Consider the following 27,352-nt stretch of genomic DNA (forward strand, 5'->3'; position numbering starts at 1 on the left):
ATAACTTGGCATTGAGGGGTTCAATCTGGTGGGTGCAGCACCAAGTCGCAAATGAACACCTCGCTGCCAAGATGACAACCACTTTTGGAGGAAAGTCAATGGCGTTCAATCGGGTCAATGGATACACAATCTCCATGTATAAAGGTGTTGATGTTAAAGGCTTAGGTGCAGAACCACGCCTTTCTGCTGCAACAGCAGGACCTCACAGAGGGGCAGCCTCAACGGAGGATATATGCTCAATATGGAGCCACTAGGATGCCTTGGGCCCGGTCGGTCCTAATCTTCTTGAGAACATCGAGCAGGAATCACAGAAAGGCATACAGGAATCTCAGATTCCCCTCAAGGCGCCATAGGTGTCCAAGTAATAGATAGCCTTGGAAACTTCAACATGCAGAAGTGCGGACATTACGAGTTCCCAAGGTGGTGAACAGATCGGGTGAAAGTTCTCCCCATTCGCAGAAGAGACCTAATTTCACCTCCGGGTGTAACTGCCATTCGTAATCAGCTTGGTGTCGACAGCATAGCTCGTCTGCACTGGCATTAAAGGAACCTGAAAATCCAACTAAAAAATGAGAACCTCACTGTAACGTATGGGCTAGTCCTTTTGAGAAAAGCAAAAGCTTTGTGTAGTATAACCCTCACCCACCAGAGTTACTCGTTGGTGGCATACTTCATAATTGGGTTCCTCCTGCTCCGTGGCGGAATGGGGCATGCTGCTACTTATGAGTTACACTGAGCACTGAATAGTATCAGGCCACAACTTTTTTTAAATACATAATTTAATTGATTTTTCATTGCAGTACATATTGTAGAAGAGTTATAGTACATTTGTGCATTTAGTAGTCATAGCGTACATTCTAGAAAGCATGACATATCTACTTTTCGCACAGATCGAACATTCAGTGATATAAATGGGGAATGTGAGAATCTATGAATGATATTGCTTTTTAAAACAGAGAACAGTTCGGAGCAGTACACTCAACTCGACCTCTCTCCCACCCATAAAAAAAACATTTCCATTAAAACTTTGCTTGAAGATGCCGGTCTGAGCGGTCCATGCCGCTGTTTGTGAGGATGGGCCGCAATAGGCACAATATGGTATCAGACCACTAATAATGGATGATAGGAGGTAGGGGTACGGAGTGAGGGGTCATGGCCAAATGCAAGGAAGGAAAGTAGGGCAATTAAACCACAGAAAACTTCTGTCTTATCGTTCCCAGATTTCAATCACATGGACTGTAGGATTTACTAAAACAAGATTACCAGCCAGCCAGGTATTTTTAACACAAATAACCTATCCACCTCTTAACTTCTATCGTTAGCCGTCTGATACTATTCTGTGCTCCTGTAACTGACCGGTAGCAGCACGCCCCACTCCGCAGTGGAATGGGAGGAACCCAGTGATGTTATTGTGTGAATCTGTTTCGAAAAGGGGATGCAGCAAGTTCTGATGACATTGCGGATGCTCAAGATGTGAAGATCAAAGCAGGAGGTTGGGGGTGGGAGTGCCTTGGCTGGATTTGGGCGTGACTTCGTACTTCGTACTAGATCAGAGCTGCATCGCAAAGAACAATTGGATCTGCCTACTCTCTGCCTACTCTCCGGCGGCAAAGTTGGCATTGACGTGCCCAGGAATGGCATAGGTCTGAAGAGGAGCTGGGGGTAAGATGGCTCGGATGTCTTAGCTGACGCAGATGGTGAACCCATTGGCGGTATCACAGGTGGAAGATCTGTTAGTTCCTTGGAGCACAAAGGCACACCAAAGGAAAGTGGCAGGGATCAAGTCAAGTCAAGTCAATAGCACTTTATTTCGATTAATAAAAATCATAAAAGCGATCACACAATAATATTACACACAAAATTGATAAAAAATACATAAAAAGAGATATAATCTTACATGGTATACGGTATTGTACATGATAAAAAGACATAAAATCGAGTGCTGGTGATGCGGTCAACCACAGATAAAAAATCTCATAATTCATTAACAGAGGGATATAATCTGTACGTTGAAAAAAAAGGGGTATAATCAGATCTCCAATTGCATAAGGGCATACCTCCTATTCTTATTACGTACAGCAGCCACCAGAAAGCTTGCAACCCCAAACATCACCCTCGGTGTACTTAACATTTGTAAGAACATCAGTGCTGGTTTAACCTGTGTGAATCCCGCTTCTCTAAGTATAGGCAGTAAATGTCGCTTCCTGATATCCGAAAAGTACTGGCAAAACATGATAAAGTGCAAAAGGCTTTGGGGGGAGACACTATCACAGCTACAAGGAGGTGTAAGGTCTGGTTTCCCCCACACACAAGAGATACCCAAAGTGTATTGAACAATGCTCAGTCTAAATCTGATCAGGAGATGTCTATGCTGTGGGATGGAAACAATTCTGAGGTATGGTTCTATTTGTGAAGTAGTTTTCAGAACATAATTTGCTCTCACAAGGGGTTTACACATTTCCAGCTGTTCTCGTTCTTGCTCTACCATCCTCAAAAAGTTTGTCTTCACCCACTTCAAATCATTTTTTTGCAACAAGTGCGGGGAATGAAAAAGCTCTGGTCGTCCCAGTTTGGCAAAGACATCTCTTATATAGCATAGCCAGGGTATTTTATTTGCTTTATCAAGTGCCATTACATCTTTTAGGATGGCATGGTTCAGTGAGATCTCCTTGTTGGTCCATGTCTTAACCCAACACGCTATAGGGGCTAAGTGAATAAGGTCGGAGATGAAGCTCAGTCCCAACTCGGTATGAATAGTATAAACAGGCGTTGATTGGGGAACTGCTAAGAGATTCCTTAAAAACTTATTCTCAATTTTTTGCAGTTTTTCCTGTTGCAAATATCCCCATAATGAAGCCCCACACAGTGCAATAGATATACATTTTGATTTATAGATGGATAAGAGTGCCTCCATAGGCCTGGATCCTAACCGCTTAACAAAGTCCATTAAAGCAGATGATGATCTGGCAACTGCAAGGCATTTAGCATTAATTTGGGGGGCCCAGCTTCCCTTTAGATCAAAAATTACACCAAGGTACGTAAACACGGGGACAATTGACAAGGCAACACCATTACAAGAGAAAGACTGTATTCTATATGTATTTGGGCGCTTTCCAACCACCATGACGTGGGACTTTTTACTGTTCACACTCAGATCTAACGATTCCATGAAGCCACCAAAGGAATCTAAAAGTCTCTGCAGCCCCAGTCCTGTACGTGCCAACAATACCGCATCGTCGGCATAGAGCAGGACCGGGACTGCAGAGTTTCCCACCAGCGGAATGTCCTGAGTGGCTTTTATCAAATGTTTGTCAATGGAATTTATATAAAGTGTGAAAAGTAGAGGGGCCAAGATGCACCCTTGCCTTACGCCCCGCTTAGAGTCGAAATAACGGGTGCATCCTCCTTCCCTGTTTACACGAATGTTGGCCTTCAGTCCTTGGTGGAGAGTATCCAAAAAATTCACTAAACAAGGGTCAATTCCCAAGTTTTTCAGAATTGCCCACAGTTTCCCCCTATCAGGGATCCAAAGAGCTGGTAATGGCAGGGTGGAACTTTTTGATCTGGTGAGGTGTGGCTGAGTGCCCCGCTAACTCAGGTTGTGTTCGAACCAGCTGCGAATTCAGTTCCAAAGTTGGCAGACTTTGGGAGTGAGATTGAGAGGGATGTGCCTGTTTGGCTGAATGTGAGTGGCACAAGAGAGAGGATTCCTGCTTTGAATGCGTACCTACAACCTTGGAGCGAGATGAAGATAGACCTCTAGAGCGGTGCTGTGGACTCCGGGAACGGGATGGAGATTGCGGCTAGAAAGCAGAGCATGCTTTGGAACAGTTCTGACAAGGAGTTTGCTTGTGCTTGGCGTGGTAGAGTTTTGGCACACGTCCACAGATGGTCTTTGGGCTCGACATCCAGATAAGAGTAGCCACCATAAGATTGTTAACAAAGGTTAGTAACTTGTTCTTCTGATGAATTAATCTGACCTCAGATTCCTCACCTTGTAAATAGCTATACTAGCAGTAAATCCAGAGGCGATGGGTTTGTAAGCTAGTTCAGACTAAAATGTCCTGCTGGACTGATGGAGGCAAAAGACTCCTTTTGACTGACTTAGCTATTCAGGCAGTAGTGCTTCCTGAGCATACATACTGTATATACAATATTATGTTGATGTTTAGACTGGAGGATCAGGAGAGATTCTTGCAATTTGGTATGGTTTCCATGACTACGGTATGTCTTTTTGCCACGCACATGCATCTAACTAAGTAAAATAATTTGATGTAATTCTTTAATCCTCCCATATGGATTATACATCTTTTCGAATTATGAAAATTTAGAAGAATTCTGTTTTTATATTTTTTGTAAACGGATTATGAATACATGCATACTAAGCGCGAGAGACTACTTGTTAGTGACGGGTAGTCTGTTCTCCATATTGAAGAGTGAGCAGTGCTATTTTACACACCGGTTAAGGCAGGGCATTGCTTTGGCGTCTCTAACTAAATGTAGCGGTATTCAGAGATTAATTTGTACCCCAGTAAGTCTTTAAATGATTTACCACTAATACATTTGAACAAGAGAGACCATTTTAGTGGACTAGATTCAATCTCGGTTTATTTTAAGGAAACTTTGCAAAAACAAATGAGGCCGACTACCAAGTTGTAACCGAGAAGCACTCTTACATTTGAATTGGAGGGACTATCTTTCGATTATTTTCCTTAGGGAATCTTTACAAAAACTGATGTGGCATATTGCAGACTTCAACAGTAGTTTGGCCATATATTACAACACTGGAATTGTAGCTACCTGGTAAGTTGACGATTGGGAGATTTTACACTTTGATTCAATTTAGTCTGTAGTGTACATAATTTCTAAATTCAGGTTTCATTTTTGGAGGTATCGACTTGATTTATACGTGTTGATACACGATTATCAGATATTGGATATTTTACTAAACGTGAAATCGTTCTTGTAGCAAGAGAGTTTTTTTATACTTGCACTTGTAAATTTTGGATGTAACGGAGATATGTGTATCTCCGGTTTTAATCTGTTATACACATACTTTTCTGTCACTTCAGGGTTTAGTTTGCCTACGGTCTGGTTGAATGGTGGATATATATATATCTGGTGCATGTTTACACTCAAACACAGGGTTGTTGACACTGATGTGTTGGTTTTCTAATTGGTTGTTTTAGGCATATATAGCTTAAGAGTTTTTATTTACTGTGACTGGTTGTCCTTTCAGTGCCAACCAACATACGTGCTAATGTATTCTATGTGAATGCCTTAGGTACCCTCACATGGACAGATATACATTACAACTTTCCTTTTCAGATTGTGTCCTTGGTTGCTCTAAAATTATTATATGTCCTGATGATGACCTGTTAAATTTTAATGGTCGAAACGCTGTTGACAATTCTCTGGCTAACTGGTATCAAGCATTGATTGCATTATGTTCTCGTCATAACATGGACAATTCTCATTATATTGTCTTTGCCCTTTTTTGCCACTGTTTTTCTTTTTACACTGTGTATTGGGGTTGTTTTGTATGAATAACAATGTGAGCTCAAATTGTTAATGTGTATATGGTTGTATGTTTTGCAAATATCTTTCAATAACTAAAGAAACAAATTCTTACTTTAAAGCAATCTGTTGTGGAGACTTTTCATTTCATATTTTTGTTAAATTCTTTTTTGTTCAATTTCTATTTGTTAAATTGTTTATGCTGTTGTGAATTAACTTGTTACCTGACCCATTGTTGCTGTAATATTGTTTAAATGCCCCAGGTTCTGAGTAGTAGGGCTGCCCCCGTTGGGTGCAACTATATATCCAGGACAGGCACTCTACATTCCAGTGCAGTTACAGCAGCAGCTTTGATGGAATGAGCCCGTAAGCCTTCTTGGGGCTGTTTCTTAGCCAGTGACTATCAGATCTTAATGCAGAGAACAGTCTATCAGATGGTCTTATTGCGCTTCTTGGCCCTCTTTGTCCCGGAGAACCGGATTGTCCATCCAATGTTTTTTGCGCAATCTTTGTAAAAGATTAATTCTCTCTTAGGCTCCAAACGATGGAGCCTCTCTTGACAGGGATGATTTGACGAAATGAAGGTTGGAGGGGTGATAGCCTGCCAAACATGAAATGGAGTGACCACTTTTGCCCCAGAAAGAAAGCTCAGGTCCTCAACACCAACTTATTTGGGAAGATTTTAATAGAAGGTGAGTTGACAGAAAGAGCCTGCAGCATGCTCACGAGCCTAGCCGGTATTATGGAAATGACAAACACAGCTTAACATCAAAAGCCTCAGGGACAACTGTGCAGCGTCACAAATGGGGCACATATCAAAAATGTGAGTAGTTAAGTTCAAGTCCCACTGTGGCATCACGAAGGGCATTGGGTGGAAATAAATGTTGCAAACCTTTTAAAAATCTCATCACAATAGGTGATTTAAATAAAGAAGGCTGATCCGGCAACTGCAAACGAGCCGACAAATAGTCCCCAAAGCAAGCCCTTGCTGGCCAAGTAACAAAACAAACAACAAAACTTCAGACAACTTGGCTTGTAGTGGATCAAATGGGTGGGTGCTGCCGCAAGCTACACGTTTGTACCAACACCTGTTATACACCGATTTTGTTGATGGACGCGGGCTATCAAGGTGCTCTCAACCACCTCAGGAGGAAGATCAAATGACGTCAACTGCCGCCGCTCAAACTCCATGCATGGAAATGCAAATTGTGCAGGCTGGGATGCAGCACCCTGCCATGCTTCTGCGACAGAAGATCCTCCCGAACAGCAGCTTTATCAGAGGACCAAGGCTTATGTCCAGGAGTCCCAGGTACCACACTCTTCCGGACCAATCTGGTGATACCATGATGACTTGGGCCCGTCGTCCCTGACCATCTTCGAAACTAAGGGCAGGAGAGGCAGCAGTGGGAAGATATACAGGGATCCCAAGCCTCACTTTAGGCAGAATGTATCGGAGAGAGAACCTTCTTGGCCACTCCAACGAGCAAAAGGGCGGACATAGCCCATTCTCAGCGGTGGCAAAAATATTGAGCCATTACTCTTCTCACTGATGAAATGCCCTGCATCACCTATAAGTGTAACTGCCATTTTTGATTCGCTAAGTGTTGTTGGCAGAGTTGGTCTATCCTGGCATTAAAAGATCCTGTGAGGCGGTTTACCACCAAAGAAATTCCCTGGTGATCCGGCCACTTTTAGAGGCCTAGTGCCTACTGTGACAGCATTCCAGACCCCATTCTGTTTGTTGCAGTGACCACTTGCACCAGCCTTCCTCTAAAGGTAGGCACGAAGGCTTTCAACGTCAAACAAATCACCCTAAACTCTAAAACTGATGTGGAGTAGAGCCTCTACCGGAGATGATGCCTCTGATTTTCACCTCGCCCAGATGGCGTGCCCAACTAGGAAGCGATGCATACATCATAAGAGTCAAATGTAGGTGGGGTAAGAAGAGGACCTGCCACCAATTTGCATTCCAGCAGCCACCATTGCAGGCATTTTGCCATCTCCTCCAAATTATGGATACAGTGTAATAGGGCTTCAGGTCCCATTGCAGAGCCTACATGTTATCTGGCATGTTTGATCAGCAGGATGCAGGAGGCCAACAATCCAGGCAGCCTCAGTCTCATCCGCACTGCGAACCATGACAAAGTCTAAAACATCGGGCTCATAGCCTGAATGCCTGGATTGTCAACTCAAGGAGAAAGGCCCTAAATTGTACCGTATCCAGAATGGCTCCAATGAAAGAAGTGTCAGTGAAGTCAGATGTATGTAAAGGATTTATAAAGCGCAGAAATCACCCCCGGAGGAGTATCTCCGCGCTGTCTTAACGGGAAAGTCAGACGAACATGTGCAGATAGAAATTACACTCTGAATAATGCAGTTTCAGGAGTTTACTAAAGCGTAAAAGATTGGAGCATTTATGCAGGTTCACAGGTAGGGTGTTACAAAATTTCGAGGCCAGATGGACAACAGTTTTGCCGCCTGTCCTAAGGTTCTTAAACCGAGGAACCACTAACAGCCATTTCCCTTCCGATCTAAGATGACGATTCAGACAATAGACTTCCAATTTATCCGCCAGGTAGCTGGGGCTTGTGCCATATAGAACTTTATGGGTGAGACAACCAAGCTTAAAATTAATTCTCTGGCGGATAGGGAGCCAGTGAAGCTGTTTTAATAAAGGTCCTACCGAGGTACGAGGAGGTTTTTTAGGGCAGGTGAGCGGCCACATTTTGAACAATCTGCAGTCTGCTGAGAAGAGACTCATTAGCAGATGCCATCAGGGCATTGCAGTAGTCCAAGCGGCCAATAATCAATGCCTGAATCAAGGTTCTTCGCACAGAGAGTGGCAACCAGTGAAACACTCTTCGCCAGAGGCTTAAGGGATGATAACAGGTCCCCGTCGTAGCCATAACTTGGTCCTTCATGGATAGCATAACATCTACGCAAACCCCCACTTTTTTTGCCACTGAGGTTGGAGAAGGGGCTGATCCCAATGTAGCAGGCCACCACCTAGGGAACCAGATGGCCTGAGCTGTGCCAAACAACAGGATTTCTGAGAAAGGAGTAAAAGCGTGCTCCCTGCTAACCTTGGTAAGGGGGGGCCGCATAGATATTAAACTAAGTCAGGCTTAGACAAGAGCCCTGAGCCACCCCCTTAGCAAGTTTCAAGGTTTGGGAACGGAAAGGACACAAGTTGATGGTCTGAGTGCGCTGGTCAAGGAAACTGATGAGCCATTTGAGTGCCTGTCCCTGCAGCCTGGCCTCTCAGATGAAAAATCCGTTTCTGATGAGACTATGTTGAAGGCCGCTGTCAGATCCAATAAGACCAGTGTTGGGTCTAAACCCAGATTGTGAAGGATCCAAAATAGTGTGGTTATCAAGGTAGTCCATTAGCTGAGTGTTGACATAGCTCTTCAACATTTTACTCATCAGCGGGAGGAACGAAATGGGACGGTAGTTTGAGAGCGTGTCAGCAGGAAGCTGATCTTTTTTCTTTACAGCAATCTTCACCCAGAGAATGGTTGGAAAACAGTTCTCATGGCCAGTATGATTTTATTGGATCAACTTTTTTTTGGCAAACTTCACTTTGCTGCAGATCCTTGGTTTGATGCTCAATAGTCTCAATGTTGAACCTCTTGTTGTCAGTCAGAAATGGAAGGGCCCTCAAAAGCATTCTCAGTGTGTTGTGTCTCCTGTTTGAGACCTTCATATTGAGTCTTGCATGTGGGCTTGTTGGTAATTCTAGGCGTCCATTACTATCCAGAGTTTGAGCAGATTTCAGATGGAGATATTCTCTGCTTCACCCCCTCCGGGTTAACCATGTAGGAGGTGAGACTCCAGTTTGGTGCCTTACCAATTCTTCCAATAATGCCCAAGGAATATCAGGTGAGGCCTGTATTCAAATTTGCAAACACAAGGAGATGATGGATGAAGTGCTGAAACTTTTCAGACACTCACCCCCAGTCACAGATCTGTGTTTAATCCGACATCGTTCTTTAGCTCACTTCGCCACCCCAGTTCATATCCAGGCATATGCAAATCAGTCTGACACTGTGCCTCATGGGAACAGTCCAGCACGAACTGCCAAGCCAGGTCTTCCCTGGACCGGAAACAAGCATCCTGGGACCGGTTTTGGGGTAACTACCCTCATCAGCCAGGCTAGCTTGTATCCAGTGGCAAAGTGAGCAAGGGACCCATGTCTGGACATACCCTGACAACTTAGGGCAAACAAGCAAACACAAGGAGATGGACGGTGCGCTGAAACATTTCAGACACTGGGTCTGAACTGGGGTAGCAAAGTTAGCAAAAGAACGATGATGGATTCAACCCAGATCTGTGGCTGGGGGTGAGTGTATGAAAAGTTTAAATGCTCAGTCCATCATCTTCTTGTGTTTCATTTGTATTTCAATTTGAGCATAATGAATCCACCTTCGAGTTTAACATTAGTTTTGCACCAAAACGCAATACAGGAGAGCAAATTCTCTCATTCTGTGCCCCCGGCAAATAAAGGTTATAAATGCAAAGCATTTCTTTTACTTCCGAAAAAAAATAACAGTTTAACAGAATACACAGTAGACAAAGCAAACAGTAAAACTGCACTAGAATACGCCCTACACTACATACCATGCTATTAGAAATTACCTCTGTATCTTTTTTGTCCACTGGTTCCCAGCTTGCCTCAGAAAGTCTGTCTTCACTATGGTCAGAGAAGAAGTCCTCAGTGTCACTGCCATCAGACTCTTTTAGACAAGTCTACAGAGTGGGGAAAAAGGTAGTTATGAATTTTAACACAATCCAAAGCATAAAACAATCTAGACGTAGAATGTATGTGCCATAGATTTATTTAAATGCCCTTAGACTTACAACTTTCCTATGCATGATCCGGAATATTGGCTCTGAAAGTTGTTTTTATTTCACTGAAACCTTTATATAATTCAGTAATAAACCAACTAGTATCAGTGATACAGCATCAGAGCGAAAAAGTTACTTACCTTCAGTAATGCTCTTTTTGGTGAATACTGTAGGAAACTGACTGTTTGCTATATCAATAAATAGATATACCATGTACAGAGTTCAGGGCTTCCCTTACTAGTAAATAGGGGGTTGGTATGCAATCCCAAAGTGCACTACTAGGGGGCAGTGTGGTCGAGCAGCACAGGCTTAACACAGAGGAGTACAAGACATTTGCAAAATACACACAATGATTAATAAATGACCACACGACTCAAGGAGATCCACACCAATTTGTAAAAATACCAAGTACCTTTATATAGGATTTGGCATCAGAGGAGGATTATGTTACTTACCCTGTAAGCATCTGTTCTTGACATGTAATGCTGTAGATTCACATGCTGTGCATAAGTCTATAAGTCCAATGGAAAAAAGGGGACCCCTACAATATACTGAGTTTGCTATTCGTAGGGAATGTAATCTATGTAGAGAAAGAACGTGGCAAACTCTAAAGATGTATGCTGACCCTAAACAAACATGTATTTGTATATACTATACAGCATCAAACAAATAATTACTGAAACAGTAATATATCCTCAAAAATGTTTACATTATTTTTATTTCAGTTATGGTATATTTTCTTTTATGTCTCTTATTGATTTTATATCTTCAAGTAAAAACATGTATAAATCTTGTAAATAACAATCAAATTCCATAAATAAGACATGTTACAAATGAAACAGTGCAGGAAAAATATGACACAAAACTAAACAAAAAAAAAAAGTGATATACGATATAACCAGTCGTTGGAAAATTGGATGAAGGCAATGCGGTTGAATGGAACTACGCGCGTTTCGGCTTAAAGGCCTTCGTCAGGTGACCGTCATTCGTACATTACATATATACAAAAATGTAATAAAGACCTACACAAACAAACAAAAAATAATATATGTATAAGTGAAATGCACATCAATTATAATCTACTTCAACGATTCATGATATTAGCTGTACAGTAATTCATGGGTCTGTAACTTATCATTTAAAAATACATATATATACAATTTTCATGTCTTAGTGTAACCACTTACTATCTCCAGTACTATACCATCTGTTAATCATAACAAACAACGATACATTTCTACTCCAGTTTATATTTACATAGCTTTCATTATCGAAAAACTATTATCCATTATATTTATCATTAAGACATATTTTTTTAAAGAGATTTATTTCATTTCATGTTTAATTCATTTCCAATCATCTTTACATTGAACGGCTCAGTTACTAACAGTTCCAGTTTACGGAGAGAATTTACGAGAAAGACAAAAAGTGGATAGCTCTAAATATAGATAAAGCATAGGTTATATCTACAGATAGCAAGTAATGCTAAAGAAACAAAAGGCAACCATTATTACTTACATGAAATGGGGAATTTTGTACACACACACGGAAAGTCTTGTCACTATGGGAGCTGCTTTGTTTTAATGGCGTCAACTTTATAGCACACTGAAAAATAGGCACATAATCTTATTAGATCACTAGTTATTCTTTATACGGTACTATAAAAAGTAGTGCCCTGATTTTGTAAATGTACCTGGTAAATTTATGTAGATGCCCTTAAGAGCAGGTAATTTCGTATGGGGCTCAGAGGTTTGAATAGAGATATATCCATATATTTTCATGAAAATTTCTTCCTATTTGCATGACTCTATATTAACCTATAGTCGGGGACAAGAGGGATAGCGTTTATGCATCGCAATGCAATTGTCTAAATTGGTTAAGGCATGTTAGACATTAATGCATGGCACTTTATATGATATTAAATTCTAGAGGGTCATATACAGATGGTTGTATATGAAAAAAGAGTATGATGAAGATACATTTTAAACTATCATTAGCAAGGCTTTAAAAATACAGTAATCCCACGAGTGTGTTTCCAAAACCTCATTGAACTCATACCTCAAATATCCGCTTGATTAAAGTTTATTTTTTCAATCCATGTGATCTATTTGTTGTTGATTTAGTATGAGACCGCGTGGTAAGGACATCTATTTCCTTTTTTGTATGTAATCTAAAAGGACAACAAACTCTATTATAGTAGACCGATTGTGGTCAGTAGTTTGCTTTAGCAGTCGCCTCATATAATAATTACCTTAAAGAAGTTCTGTAGGTCAAAGCGCCTTGGGCGATCATATAAAACAGGCAACCTATAACATAAATTTGAAGCAAAGAAAACATTGTTAATGTTTATCCTTGCTTACAATCCATAATATTGTCCAAAACAGGGTTTATTGCGCTCGACCTAAACACATACCTTAGTTCCAGAGTTGGTGCATTCCAAATGGGGTCTGCTCGTTGTTACCTCCGATAATAGCGGTCAAAACGAGTTCTTTCAGTTCTCACTATTTATGGCTTAGCCACCTTCGTAACCTACTCTTGATGCCTTACAGCTGATTTTAATTACTTATTTTTTCTGTACATGGCTTAATGCTTGTGACCCCAATTTAAAATTTACAGAAAAAATAAGTAATTAAAATCAGCTGTAAGGCATCAAGAGTAGGTTACAGAAATCGAATTCTTAGATTTAAACATTAAACACCTTGAAGGCAAATTAATCATGGACCTTTTTACCAAACCTACTGCCCGCAATACACTACTTCATTACAGTAGCTTCCACCCCTCGTCGCAAAAAGACAGCATTCCCTTCAGTCAATTTCTTAGACTGAGGAGGAATTGTACCAGATTGATCGACTATGATGAGAGGGCTACTGTGATGAAGGAGAAATTCAAAGACCGTGGCTATCCACACAGGTTGATACGCGAATCATATAAGAGAGCCAGATACTATGATCGCCAGCATCTCCTCACAGGCACTAATAACAAACGGGATGCTAGTTTGGTATTTGTAACGAGGCATTCTTTGTTGAACAACCAGGTCCGCCATATTCTATATTCAAACTGGCATATCCTTAATGTTAACAAAATCGGCAATGAAATTATCAACAAACCTCTTTTTGCCTATAAAAAGAATAAAAATATAAAGGATATAATTGTCAGATCTAGGATGTCAACAATGAAAACAAAAAGTCAAAGAAGCATTGTCACTGGGGCTCCAGTGACAGGAAACCATAGATGTGGAACCTGTAAAATGTGTCCACAAGTAATTGAGACTACAGAATTTACTTTTAACAACACAACTATCCCTCTGTTGCATATGACAAACTGTAAAACCACCAATATTATTTACTTATTAATTTGTCCATGCAATAAAGGATATGTTGGGGAATCCTCACGTTCCGTGTGTACTAGAATTACTGAACACAAATCAGCAATTCGTACGCGTAAAGTGAATGCCCCTTTAGTGTCACATTATCTTGACAATGATCATAAACCTGAAGAAATCCAGTGGGTAGTTCGAGAAAAAATTGTGGCAAAATCAGGTATTAACACAGACAAAATTCGCCGAAAACGCGAAGTTTTTGGGATATTTACTCTGGACACTGTAAGATCGGGCCTTAATTCTGAAATTCCTTGGCAGCAAGCGATCATATAATCTTCTTCCTGTTACAATTCTATGCATAGACACGTCTCCATAATAAACTATTGTCATGAATATGACTTACAATAATTTTCATCTATTTTTGTTGGTCACTTGGTGACATTTTGGTGGTAAACAACACAACTTATTGTATTATGGAAAATATCTCGAAACATCTGTGAGCAAGTCTACTATTATTTAGATTACTGCAATTACCTTTATCCTCGTAGAGCTGCATTAATAGTCCAGTTCATAAATCACAATAAACACCGCGAATAAAGACTACTATATATCCTTTTAGCTATTGAGTAGGATACTATCCATTTTCGTAAGTCTTTCTTCCTTTACGTTTGAAATATGAACATCGCGAATAAAGACTTCTATTTAGTCTGTTAATTATATCTAATATACACGCAAGTGTTGCATGAATAGTCTTGTCTTTAATATCCTTTTATCTACTGTACAAACAACTATTTACTTTCGGAAGTCTTTCTTCCGTTTTGTGTAAAGTATGAATATCGTGAATAAGGACTACAATTTAGTCCGTTAACTATATCTATCATACCTCCACTAGTATGGAGAGGATTATATCCGGTTTGGCCTGTATACGTCATTGGGACGCGCCAAGTTAAATAAAATCAGCTGTAAGGCATCAAGAGTAGGTTACGAAGGCGCGCTAAGCTATAAATAGTGAGAACTGAAAGAACTCGTTTCGACCGCTATTATCGGAGGTAACAACGAGCAGACCCCATTTGGAATGCACCAACTCTGGAACTAAGGTATGTGTTTAGGTCGAGCGCAACAAACCCTGTTTTGGACAATATTATGGATTGTAAGCAAGGATAAACATTAACAATGTTTTCTTTGCTTCAAATTTATGTTATAGGTTGCCTGTTTTATATGATCGCCCAAGTGGCGCTTTGACCTACAGAACTTCTTTAAGGTAATTATTATATGAGGCGACTGCTAAAGCAAACTACTGACCACAATCGGTCTACTATAATAGAGTTTGTTGTCCTTTTAGATTACATACAAAAAAGGAAATAGATGTCCTTACCTCGCGGTCTCATACTAAATCAACAACAAATAGATCACATGGATTGAAAAAATAAACTTTAATCAAGCGGATATTTGAGGTATGAGTTCAATGAGGTTTTGGAAACACACTCGTGGGATTACTGTATTTTTAAAGCCTTGCTAATGGTAGTTTAAAATGTATCTTCATCATACTCTTTTTTCATATACAACCATCTGTATATGACCCTCTAGAATTTAATATCATATAAAGTGCCATGCATTAATGTCTAACATGCCTTAACCAATTTAGACAATTGCATTGCGATGCATAAACGCTATCCCTCTTGTCCCCGACTATAGGTTAATATAGAGTCATGCAAATAGGAAGAAATTTTCATGAAAATATATGGATATATCTCTATTCAAACCTCTGAGCCCCATACGAAATTACCAGCTCTTAAGGGCATCTACATAAATTTACCAGGTACATTTACAAAATCAGGGCACTACTTTTTATAGTACCGTATAAAGAATAACTAGTGATCTAATAAGATTATGTGCCTGTTTTTCAGTGTGCTATAAAGTTGACGCCATTAAAACAAAGCAGCTCCCATAGTGACAAGATTTTCCGTGTGTGTGTACAAAATTCCCCATTTCATGTAAGTAATAATGGTTGCCTTTTGTTTCTTTAGCATTACTTGCTATCTGTAGATATAACCTATGCTTTATCTATATTTAGAGCTATCCACTTTTTGTCTTTCTCGTAAATTCTCTCCGTAAACTGGAACTGTTAGTAACTGAGCCGTTCAATGTAAAGATGATTGGAAATGAATTAAACATGAAATTAAATAAATCTCTTATAAAAAATATGTCTTAATGATAAATATAATGGATAATAGTTTTTCGATAATGAAAGCTATGTAAATATAAACTGGAGTAGAAATGTATCGTTGTTTGTTATGATTAATAGATGGTATAGTACTGGAGATAGTAAGTGGTTACACTAAGACATGAAAATTGTATATATATATGTATTTTTAAATGATAAGTTACAGACCCATGAATTACTGTACAGCTAATATCATGAATCGTTGAAGTAGATTATAATTGATGTGCATTTCACTTATACATATATTATTTTTTGTTTGTTTGTGTAGGTCTTTATTACATTTTTGTATATATGTAATGTACGAATGACGGTCACCTGACGAAGGCCTTTAGGCCGAAACGCGCGTAGTTCCATTCAACCGCATTGCCTTCATCCAATTTTCCAACGACTGGTTATATCGTATATCACCTTTTTTTGTTTAGTTTTGTGTCTTTACATATTTTTCCTGCACTGTTTCATTTGTAACATGTCTTATTTATGGAATTTGATTGTTATTTACAAGATTTATACATGTTTTTACTTGAAGATATAAAATCAATAAGAGACATAAAAGAAAATATACCATAACTGAAATAAAAATAATTTAAAAAAAAATTTGGGATATATTACTGTTTCAGTAATTATTTGTTTGATGCTGTATAGTATATACAAATACATGTTTATTTAGGGTCAGCATACATCTTTAGAGTTTTCCACGTTCTTTCTCTACATAAGTCTATAAGTCCGCCATACCGTGTTAAGCTTGGGTGATTACAAGTTTTTGTTCGAAGAATGCTTTTGCACTATAAGGATGTCTAGCTCTGTTTTTCGAGAACAAAATAGAGCTAATCTATGGAAAAATCACAAAGGCCGCGAAACTCATGAGTAACGTCACTAGCACTCATCCCCTGTTACCAAGGCAAAAAAATAGTTCACTCACTGTGTTTCCGGAGGTTAGCCAATCTGATGTCACCTCTTTGATTGGTAAAATTAAATCAGGATCCCCTACGGATTTTCTGCCTGCGAAAATGGTCGCCTCTTTAGGTAATCTGCTTTTGCCTGGAATTCAAACCGTAATTAATCTCTCCCTTAAGGAAGGACAAGTGCCTCAAGAATGGAAGAAAGCGGTAGTGAACCCTATTCGGAAGAACGTAGCCCTGCCATGGTCAGACCTCTCCAATCTCCGCCCTATCTCCCTTCTGCCATATTTAAGCAAGATGACCGAGAAGCATGTGAACACCCACCTGTCCAATTTTATCGAGGCAGCGGGAGGCCTTGACCACTCTCAATCTGGGTTTAGACCCAACTACAGCACCGAATCAGTCCTCCTCTCCATGATCGATAACATCAGGATGACACAGAATAGAGGGGGTTCTATGATTCTGGTACTGTTAGATCTGTCCGCTGCCTTTGACACGGTGTCACATGATATTCTTCTCGGTCGTCTCCAGAAGGTGGGGATAGGCGGCCTGGCACTGTCCTGGCTTGAGAGTTTTCTCTCGGGCCGCTCACAAAGTGTCCGACTGGGCTCCCATCATTCCATCTCTAGGGAGCTCACCAAGGGGGTCCCACAAGGCTCATGCCTAAGCCCTACACTATTTAATGTGTATGTGATACTACAGTATCGTATGCTGACGATACTCAGCTTCTGTTCCCATTCCAAACCCTTACACCGGCAATTAAACATTCATTTGCCGCAGGTATGAGAGCAGTGTCCGATTGGATGACCTCCAATTGCCTACAATGTAATGTGGGCAAAACGGAGGTCATGCTCTTTGGGGAGGCCCCCCTCCTGTGGTCACCTGAATGGTGGCCACCGGACTTAGGACCAGCTCCCTGCCCTAAACTGGTAGTGAAGAACCTAGGGGTACGACTTGACCAGGCGTTGCTACTAAAGGAGCACGCAAATCAGGTAACTGGGTCCTGCCTTCGGGTTATCGGACTCCTGAGGCGCGTGTTCCCTTTTTTGTTCAGACGCTTGTGGTCAGTAGGTTAGACTACTGCAACGGGCTTTTTATATCTGCCAAAGAAGAGCAGCTTAGCAGACTCCAGGTAGCTCAAAATACGGCTGCCAGACTGGTTCTTAATGCTCCAGCCAGGTCTCCTTCACGCCCCCTCCTGGGCAAACTTCACTGGCTGCCCATTCGTCAGCGGGTTAAGTTTAAAATCTGCTGCGTGATACATAAAAGCCTCTTTGGCTCGGGTCCCAAAAACTTGACATACAAATGTAACCTTTATAAGCCTGGCCGTCTCCTGCGCTCTAGTAACCAACTGTTGCTCCAGATCCCACATGTCAAGAAGGCAAGACAGGGTGGTCGAGCACTGTCATATAAGGGCCCCACCCATTGGATTACGCTGCCCCTTACCTTGCGGCAAAACACCAACCTCCAGGCCTTCAGGGAATCTCTAAAGACATACCTGTTCTTGACGTTAATAAAATTTGCGCACCTTGTGATTTTGGCTTAGGCACCTTAGAAGAACATAAGCGCGGAGATACCCCTCAGGGGGTAGAGTCCTGCGCTATATAAGCAAATAAATAAATAAATAGCTCCTCCTCTAGGATATACTGTGTATGGGCATCGACTCCATTGATAAGATTGTTTTCCCGGAAGTAGGATGAGAGTGGAGGTATGTAATGGTAATGTGATGTCCATGCAAGTATAGTAAATAAAATGTATTTAAAATAGTAAACTGCGACCTACACAGGTGGGAGGGGAGGTGGGTGGGCGCATGTGAAAATACAACACTATATGCCAAGAACAGATGATCACAGGGTGAGTAACAAACCGTTCAAGGCATGTGTGGCTGTAGATACACATGCTGTGCATAGGCTCTAAAGCGGTCTGTTTACCCAAACAGTGGCTAGCCGGTGGGGCTCGCAGTTGTTTGAAATAGGGTATGTAGTAGAGATTGTCCAACATTAGCTTGTTGACATGCTGAAACATCCACACATTGTTTTGTGAAAGTGTGTGGTGTGAACCATTTTGCTGCTTTGCAGATGTGAGCAATAGGTATTTTTACTAAAAGCAATAGAAGCTGCTATTTTTGGAGTTGAGTGAGCCCCAGGGGGAACAGGTAAAAGTCTTTTTGCTTTAGCATACAAAGTTTGAGTACACTTAACAATCCACCTGGAAATGTCATCCTTTGAAATTGGCTATCCAATATGTGGAGGCGAAAAAGCAACGAACTGCTTAGTTTTTCTAAATGTTTTAGTTCTGTCAGTATAATACATTAAGGCTCTTTTTACATCTAAAGTATGTAGAGCCTGTTTGCCACTGAAACAGGTCGTGGAAAGAAGACCGGTAAATCTATAGTTTGATTAATATTGGACTGTAATTGTATTGTAATTACATTTATATATTGCTTCCTACCCCTGACCAGGCATTAAAGCGCTTTTGGGCGAGTAGCAAGCTACTTCGGAACCCAAAAAGGATTAATGGTTGATTAGTATAAAAAATGTGAGTTATTTTGAGTGGTGGATGGACATGCGACTATTAGTTGGATTGAAAATGATAATGGATGGAAGGGGGAATAGAAGAGGGAAGAGTCTAGAGAAGGTATTGGGCGACCTTAGTAGTACGATGAGCTTTGGGACGAGTATTAGGAGAGATGGAGGGAAGAATCTCTAGAAATGGATTAGGGAGATCATAGTAGTAAAATACGTTTTGGTAAGAGTCAAAGGAGGGATAGGTGAGGGAAGAATTTAGAAGGGTTGTTTGGGAGATCACAGTACTAAAACGAGGTTTTGGGCGATCCAGGATGGAAGAGTCTAGAAAGGGTTATTTTGCAGATCATAGTAGAAGAAAGAGGTTTGAGATGAGTCAGAGTGGAGGTAGAGGATATATTGAGAGAGGTATAGGGTGAAACGAACAAGTTACTTACCTTCGGTAACGATATATCTGTAAGAAACAGTAGTTAGTATTAGGATCCAGACTGACGCCTGGGGATATTCTAAGGTAAGGAATCTAATACTAACCTGTTTCTTTCAGATACAGCACTGTAACAACCCAAACAAACCAGCAAGATAGGATGGAGTCCATCTAGCAAACCTTACTTTAAACCCCACTTCAACAAGGGAGTCAGGACAAGACAGAAGCAGCTACAAAAACAAGTTGTGTCACCAAACATAACATGCTTCAACCTCCGAAGGACATTTCAATTGGATCAGCTATTTGGTGTCGGAAGTGCAGGAAATATAATTGTGTGCTCTATTCTGTATCGCAATGCTGTGGTGAAGGGGTCTTAAATGTTCTCCTGACAAGCTACAAGTTCACTCTTTCAACCTCTGACTAATATGCAAGCATTCACAATGCTATTTCTCTCCCAAATAATGACACATGTGAATTACTCAGCATATGAGCCCAGAGAGAAGGGAGTAAGGCCTAAGCAAGTACACTTAAAGCTGACCAACAACCAACCAATGAAGTAAGCCATATCCTTCTATGGAAACTGCCATGTGGACTAGCAACTGGCTGTGAAAGGACATTTTTGTAATGGTGAGAATGGACTGGCCCATACTCCATTCACTCACCAAAGCAGACATCATGTAGGGCTTGAGAAGGAAATATCTGACATAGTTTATGTATGCTAGTTGAAAGTAGACTATAAGCTCTGTGTAACATTAGGTTATTTCTTGTAAACTATCACAGAACTGAGACATGATTGACTTTGCGTGAGGACTGGACCGAATTATAACCTGTAAGAGCTATGACCAGCAACAGGGAGAACACTGCTGATCAGACCATCCCCACACTTGCTCAGTACCCATCTATCGGGCTTCTGTTCTGGAAATACTAATGTGAAAAGGTACAAAACAAAATATTAACGTGCATGACGTCAATACAGCCACCAAATGATAAGAAATGGGGTCCTGCAGTCACCTAGTCCTATTCTCTTGCCTGGCAGATTGTGCTCCTTTCTCTTCCCACAGGTCCCGACACCTTCTCTGCTCAAAAGATATGAACCTCTCAACTGTTCTGATCTCATGTGCTCGCAGCACTTCCCAAATGTCCCTACCTTTTCCCAATGTGCGTCACCATATTTAAATTTCGATGTTTCTGCTATATAATAAAAAAATAAATATTTTGTCTGAATACCACTGATTTTGGCAGGCCACGCTTTCTGCTGGTGAAGTAGTGCAGCTGACTATACACCTGCATTTCCGAATAAAAATCCTGAGATTTTCAGTTTGGTAACATTGGCTGTCTTCAACTGCATCAGCACTGCACAATCCATGAAAACCGTCCAGCCCCGTTCCTTGGGTTCCGAATCTACTGCAAATCATTAAAGACATTCTATAATATTGCCTAGTCACTTCGGTGATCCAACAAGTGGCCAATACTATAAGAAGGCCATCACACCATAAAGCCATTAGAAAACTAGGGACATTATAAGCCTGCATAAGCGAATTTCAAAATAAAGCCCCTTCAGAGGTGACCTCAGAGGATAGGAATATGAGCAGGGAAAGCTTGGAAAGTAATAGTTGCAGCACATGAATGTATGAGGCATTTGGGGCTACATGTGGAAAGCAAGTTGAGCAAGATTAGGACATTGGAGCCTTTGTAGTATATCTTTTTGCCAAGAGGTATAGAATGAAGAACACACCGTTTTCGCCACCAGATACCCAAAAAATATCTGAAGTTACAAATCTATAAAGAGCTAGCATGAATTATCATCACTTCCATGTAGCAGGCACACATTTTGTTGTTGAATCACAAAAACCCAGGATGTGAGTCCAGGTAAGGTTTCATTTATTGCCCTTGAGCCACGCTATGGGGCTCAAGAGCAATACAACTCTCAAGTCAAACCAACCAAACCACGCAAGGCCACCTTTGTGGCCCCCTTGGCTTGATAAATCCAGCAAGAGCGACGCAACTCAAGTTAAATTGATCAAACCACGCATGGCCATAGACCCCTCCCCACCCCCATTGTGGACAAGATCAATACTTATAGTGTGCTTTGGGTATCATTGTATGCTTACTACCCTTGGATTTGATGACTTATCGCATTCCATTTTATTTGTTCGAAATTATTTTTTCAGGCAAATATCTTCATATAATTTATGGAGTGAAATGATGGATTGTGTATTACTGTAGTGATTCCCACCCTGCTCACCTACGTTTTCTCTTCATTTTTTCTTTCATAATTTCGGTGCATGATATATCCCTATTACTTTATATAGTGCGAGACAGTTTTTATCCCCTGGTGGAAATAGCAAAATCCTATATTTCAAGCAATATAAATTGTATTTTGTTTTTAACTTTCTTTTATGGATTTAAATAATCCGAATAAAGATTTATTTGATTTGGTTTTAACACAAACACATGCAGTAAAGACACACTACCAAAGACATGAAATACATGGTCCTCCCCTCAATCATAATGTCCCTGCTGCCCTCGTAGGACGTTTGTGGGCAATCTTCTTGTCCTGAATCTGATGACGCCCTGCTGGCTGTCGCATTCTAACACATCCTGAAACTATCATGTTGTCATTTGTTCTTGGATATGCGGTCCCGCCTAATGGGAGTTTTGGGAGGGTGGACAGAATTACCTCCCACCTCTATCCCTCCCCCCCCTGAATCTTCGGGAAGGTGGTAGGGTCCTGGGGCAGAGTGACCGGATGGTGGGCACATGCGCGAGGCTTTACTCAACAATATAGTGATGTTTTATGTGCTCGAGTGCTATTTTAGTGATTTTGGGCACGTGGGCTGGTAAGGGACAGTTTAGTCTTTCCCATCTTCCCTCCCTAATTTTAAGTGGGGGGTGGGGAGGTTGGTGTTTTCGGGGAGGGGTGTTCTCTTGCTCTGGAGGTTTTTTGGTGGCCGGCTGGTGGTTTGGTGATCCAGATTCTCAAAGATAGCTTTAATTATTGATAGAGGTTGTTAATGAGCAGGCTCATTGGTGGTTGGTTGCACAAGTTAAAAGTTATTTCAAGACAAGTTGGTCATGTTGAGACCCAGTCAAGGATGAGGTGGGGGAGTGGGAGGAGTTTCTGAATGCAATAAGAAGGCGACTTTGGTGTAAGCATGATGGTTGGATGCAGGGATTTGAGTGAGGAGAGTTGTGATTGGGTGATTAGTTTCTAAAGGGCTATTTAGGAGAGGGGGAGAGGATGGATAGTTATTAAGATGTATATTGAGTTTTGATGGTTAGCATGTAAGGCGTAGCACCAAGTTTATATGTATTAAAGGCTTGTGTACCTGTTTCACTAAAGCAGCCTTTGTCTACTCTATCTGTTGTCAGTTGTTCTTGGATGGACTTTACTACTGAAAGGGGGGCCAAAGGGAGAAGTGATGGGTGTGCTTGTGGCTGCTCGGATTTTTACCTGCAACCAATAGGCTGCCGCGGTCTGTCAACCAATGGGAGCCTGGCCTGCCTGCAGGGATCCATTTTGTGCAAAAAAATCGACTACAATCACCTTGTTGGTTGTAGTGGGAGCCGCGCCCGCCTCTAGGCACTGCGCGGAGAGAAGCGGCCTTCTCCCTTAACGTTCAACCATGGAGCAGAGAGGAAACGCCACAGGACAGAGAGGCCAGACAGAGAGGAGATAACTGGGGGCAGGGAGGAGACAGCGGGAGACAGCGGGGGGCATGGAGGAGACAGCGGGGGGCATGGAGGAGACAGCGGGGGGGCATGGAGGAGACAGCGGGGGGGCATGGAGGAGACAGCGGGGGGGGCATGGAGGAGACAGCGGGGGGCATGGAGGAGACAGCGGGGAGCAGGGAGGAGACAGCACGGGGCAGGGAGGAGACACACCAGAGCAAACAGGCAGGCAGGCAATGAAGAGACAGTGCAGGGTAGGACAGCGTGGGGCAGAGAGGTGACAGCGGGGTGTAGGACAGTGCGGGACAGAGAGGAGACGCCTTGGGACAGAGAGGAGACAGTGCGGGGCAGAGAGGCCAGGCAGAGAGGAGACACCGCGGGGCAGAGAGCCGACACCGCGGGGCATAGAGGAGACAGCGCGGTTCAAAGTTACAGGTCTGTGGCAGCGGATCGCACCTTGGCAGTGTATCTCCAGAGGGGTTTGATTTCATCCAAGGAGAAGAGACGCCACAACGTGGCTCATGATGACACGTCTGTGGCCTTCCGACTCTTCTTGATACAACTTTCACAGCTCGTGAGGAGAACACAAGGCTCGTACCTCACACGGCACAATTTGAATGAGGCTCAGAGTCAACCCCCGGGGGGTGTCCGCTGCCTCTTCAGAGACTTGAAGCTCTTGAAGGAAGCAGGGAGATCTTGCCGTGTATAGAAAAGGCAGAGGCGGCCCCAGTGGATTGGACAGCACATCGGTGACCCTCCAGCAGCCTCACCGGGCTGCATCCGAGGCCCCCGGCCCCGAGAGAAACAACCACACGTCTGTCGATCCTCTCCTAGAGGATCATGAGCCCCGACAGAAGGGACCACGTGGCTATCGAGCCTGCCCAAGCGGGGCTGGAGCCCCTGACCCCGAAAGAGGAGACGTTGCGTCTGTCCAGCCTCCCCCACCGAGGGGCAAGCCTAGGAATAAAGAGCTACTTACTCTCTGTGTGCTTTAGTAAGTGCCCCCCATAGTGTGCCTCCGAGAGGGGCTGTGGTGGGCGCCTCCCGGGACGGGTGCAGTGACACAGGGCAGTCAGTGTATGTGCACAGCAGTCCAGTATGTTAAACGACGGTAGTGAAAAATGTGCCTCTGTGTAAAATATATGGAGTAATATGTATTATGACGTCCCTTGTCTGCCTGCTTCAAACACACCAAAACAACGTTTTATGTCTTTTTTATTTCTGTGGTCGAATATCTACTCTGGGCAGTGAAATATAGGTCTTTACAATACACCGCTAAAACAATGTCTCCTTGGCTAGTAACTATTCAGGCTTTTGCGTTGTTTTACTTGAATGTACATCTGTTTTTCTTTTGTAGATCGCGGGTGCACTGCCAGTCTGAAAAGTGCTTAGGAAGGAAGGATCAAATACCCCCTGCTGGCAGTTGTTGTACTCCTTGTTATAGTAGGCCTCGTGGCGCAAATAAGAGGTGAGTGAGTTGCTGCCTCTTTACTTCAGACGAGCGACACCTCCTGGCCGTTACACATTCTTTAAATATATGAAATATACTTGTTTAAACATAGGACGACATTTGTAAATATTCATCTGAAAGACTCGGACCCAGCTGTGCCAACATTTTCAATGGCGAGCCTAATCCATGAGCACCAGAGAGCAGCAATACTCCCATTCCACTTCAGAGCAGCATAGGGATTAAAAGAACAAACCCCTCCAGAAAAACACGTTGTTTCGTTAAACGATACTGCAAACTTGCTACAGAGGGTTTCGTACCAAACAATATCGGCATACACATGAAATTAAAAAAATGACCCACATGAATACAGATGACAAGCATGCACGCACTTATGTTGTTTGTGCATGCACAGCTGTGTCTGAAGACCTGCAGTTCCCCCAGGGGACAAGCAGGGATCCACTTCTGTCATTACAGCTGATCGCAGCAAAAAGACAGAAGTGGATGTATGCTTGTGCTCCGGGGGGACTGACATGAAAAAAAAAACTAGTGTGCTGCGCCTTGCGCTGGCAGCCGGGGGGAGGGAGAGAGGAGGTGGCATGCGCCTGCTTCCCTTACGGGAACTAGCGCTGGCACCATATGTTTGCTATTTAATTACAAACATATGGTGTCAGTGCTCGAGCCCGCAAGAGAATAGCCGCACGTGCACACGTTGCCATTGAAGGCAATGGAACGCGTGCACTGTTTTGGCTTAAAAGGGGACCCATGGCAAAAGGTCTACTCCTACGCAACGCATGCGCCCTGCGTAGGCAAGAAATAAAAAGGGTCGCTTTCTGACCCGAGCACTACCTTTCTGCCAAATTTGGTGCAATTCCGTTCAGTAGTTTCGGCTGTAGCCTTGCACAAAGTTTCCTATGGGAAATTGATTTTCGGACTCTTATTTTTTGATTTTCTCAAAAACTACTTAACGGATTTACACCATTTAAAAAAAAGGTCGCTTTCTGAACCAAGCTCTACCTTTTTGCCAAATTTGGGGTAATTCCGTTCAGCAGTTTGGACTGTAGCTCGTCGCACAATTTCCTATGGAAATTAACATGGAGAAAACACGTTTGGGACCCCACTTTTTTCCCAGCCCCCACTTTACGAATCACCTCCAAACTTTCAGGATAAGAGCTGACCTGGATAGACTTTTTTATGCGAGAATTTTGCAAAGATTCGTCAAACAACGCCAAAGTTATTATCAAATCCAAAAATGCTTTTTCTTTTTAAATTAGGTTTTTAATTATAACTACCTACTGGCGACCGACTGTAGGTTATATATACATATATTTCATTTTTATAGGGCCTGACCCACTCCTTTATCACAAATGGAAGCCAGAAATGATTGCTTTATAGATGCTGACAGGTGAATCGTCGACTAATGGGTGGGTAGATTCAGGACTAACGGAAAAAAATATGCTGTAAATTGTGCATTTCACAGCATATAAGCGTAGAAACTAAATATATATAATTGTTGTAGTCACCTATCGGTAACTACGGTAAAGTTTTAGACTTGGAGATATAACATTCAACCTAATAATTGTATGCACCGAGTAATTATCATGGTATTTCTTACACGACGTTTATAAGAACACCACAGAACAGAGAAGTGTGGGGGTGTGGTTTTTTTTTTTTACTGCTGGGGTTTGGGACAGGGCACCAAATAAATCACCTGCAAATAAGAGATACGACAAGTCTGCCTCATTCATAACACTCCTATACAAAAAAACAGAACACGATGAGAGGGGCACCAGACACTAGTTTTAATTCTTTCTAAAACGGGCAGTTTTCTTATGGGTCTATCGAATTTTAATTATACAGAGTGTGACTCAAACAATTAAAAGAAAAATAGTACAAAAATATAGGTTAGGCCCTCACCAGATGGCCTGAATGTTTATGCATGTTGGAGAGAAGGAATTTGACCGGTGGAAAGTAATATAGAAGAAAAAAGGACCAACTCTCCCCTGAACCAAAGCCACTTCCTTTCCTCTTCATTGCCTTTTCCTTTAGCTTGTGAATACTTTCGTCACCATCCACGGATATGGAAGGGAGAGATTGCTTTTACAAGAAACTCTGAGTTAGTTGGATGAATGGTTTTTCTAGGGTCAGTGCTTGAATCTCACTGATGTGTCTTAGTGAACAGATGGCTATTAAGACTGCTGCTTTTCAAGATGAGTATTACAGTTGGCATGAACGTAGCGGCTCAAATGGAGGGCCCATGAGGCTTGTTAGCACAATGTTTAAACTCCATGCTGGGACTGGTGGGAGTTTTACTCTAAAGTCCTTCCATAAAAGCTTTAATGGCTGATATTTTGAAAAAAGACAAATGTCTATTTTGTGTAAATGCTGCGCAATAGCAGCAAAGTGTAGACGTATTGCAGTGTATGCAAATCCTGAAGTTTGAAGATGCAAGAGATAGCGATTGTTTGTACGCGTGC

At 42.0% G+C, this 27,352-nt stretch overlaps 1 protein-coding gene across 8 annotated transcripts in view; it reads right to left on the reverse strand.

Annotated features, from left to right (window-relative positions):
- The window catches only part of MTMR4 (myotubularin related protein 4), an 856,656-nt gene that overhangs the window by 43,362 nt on the left and 785,942 nt on the right, over positions 1-27,352 (reverse strand). For 5 of the 8 annotated variants that reach the window (XM_078679492.1, XM_078679497.1, XM_078679498.1 and 2 more), the window contains one exon: positions 10,156-10,266. In XM_078679492.1, the coding sequence (XP_078535618.1) occupies positions 10,156-10,266 (111 nt within the window). Of the gene's footprint in view, positions 1-10,137; positions 10,267-27,352 lie in introns of all 8 variants that reach the window. The other 3 variants (XM_078679491.1, XM_078679496.1, XM_078679494.1) reach the window with 1 other exon arrangement.

The sequence above is a fragment of the Lissotriton helveticus genome, chromosome 3_1, assembly GCF_964261635.1.
Source record: "Lissotriton helveticus chromosome 3_1, aLisHel1.1, whole genome shotgun sequence".
NCBI lineage: Eukaryota > Metazoa > Chordata > Amphibia > Caudata > Salamandridae > Lissotriton > Lissotriton helveticus.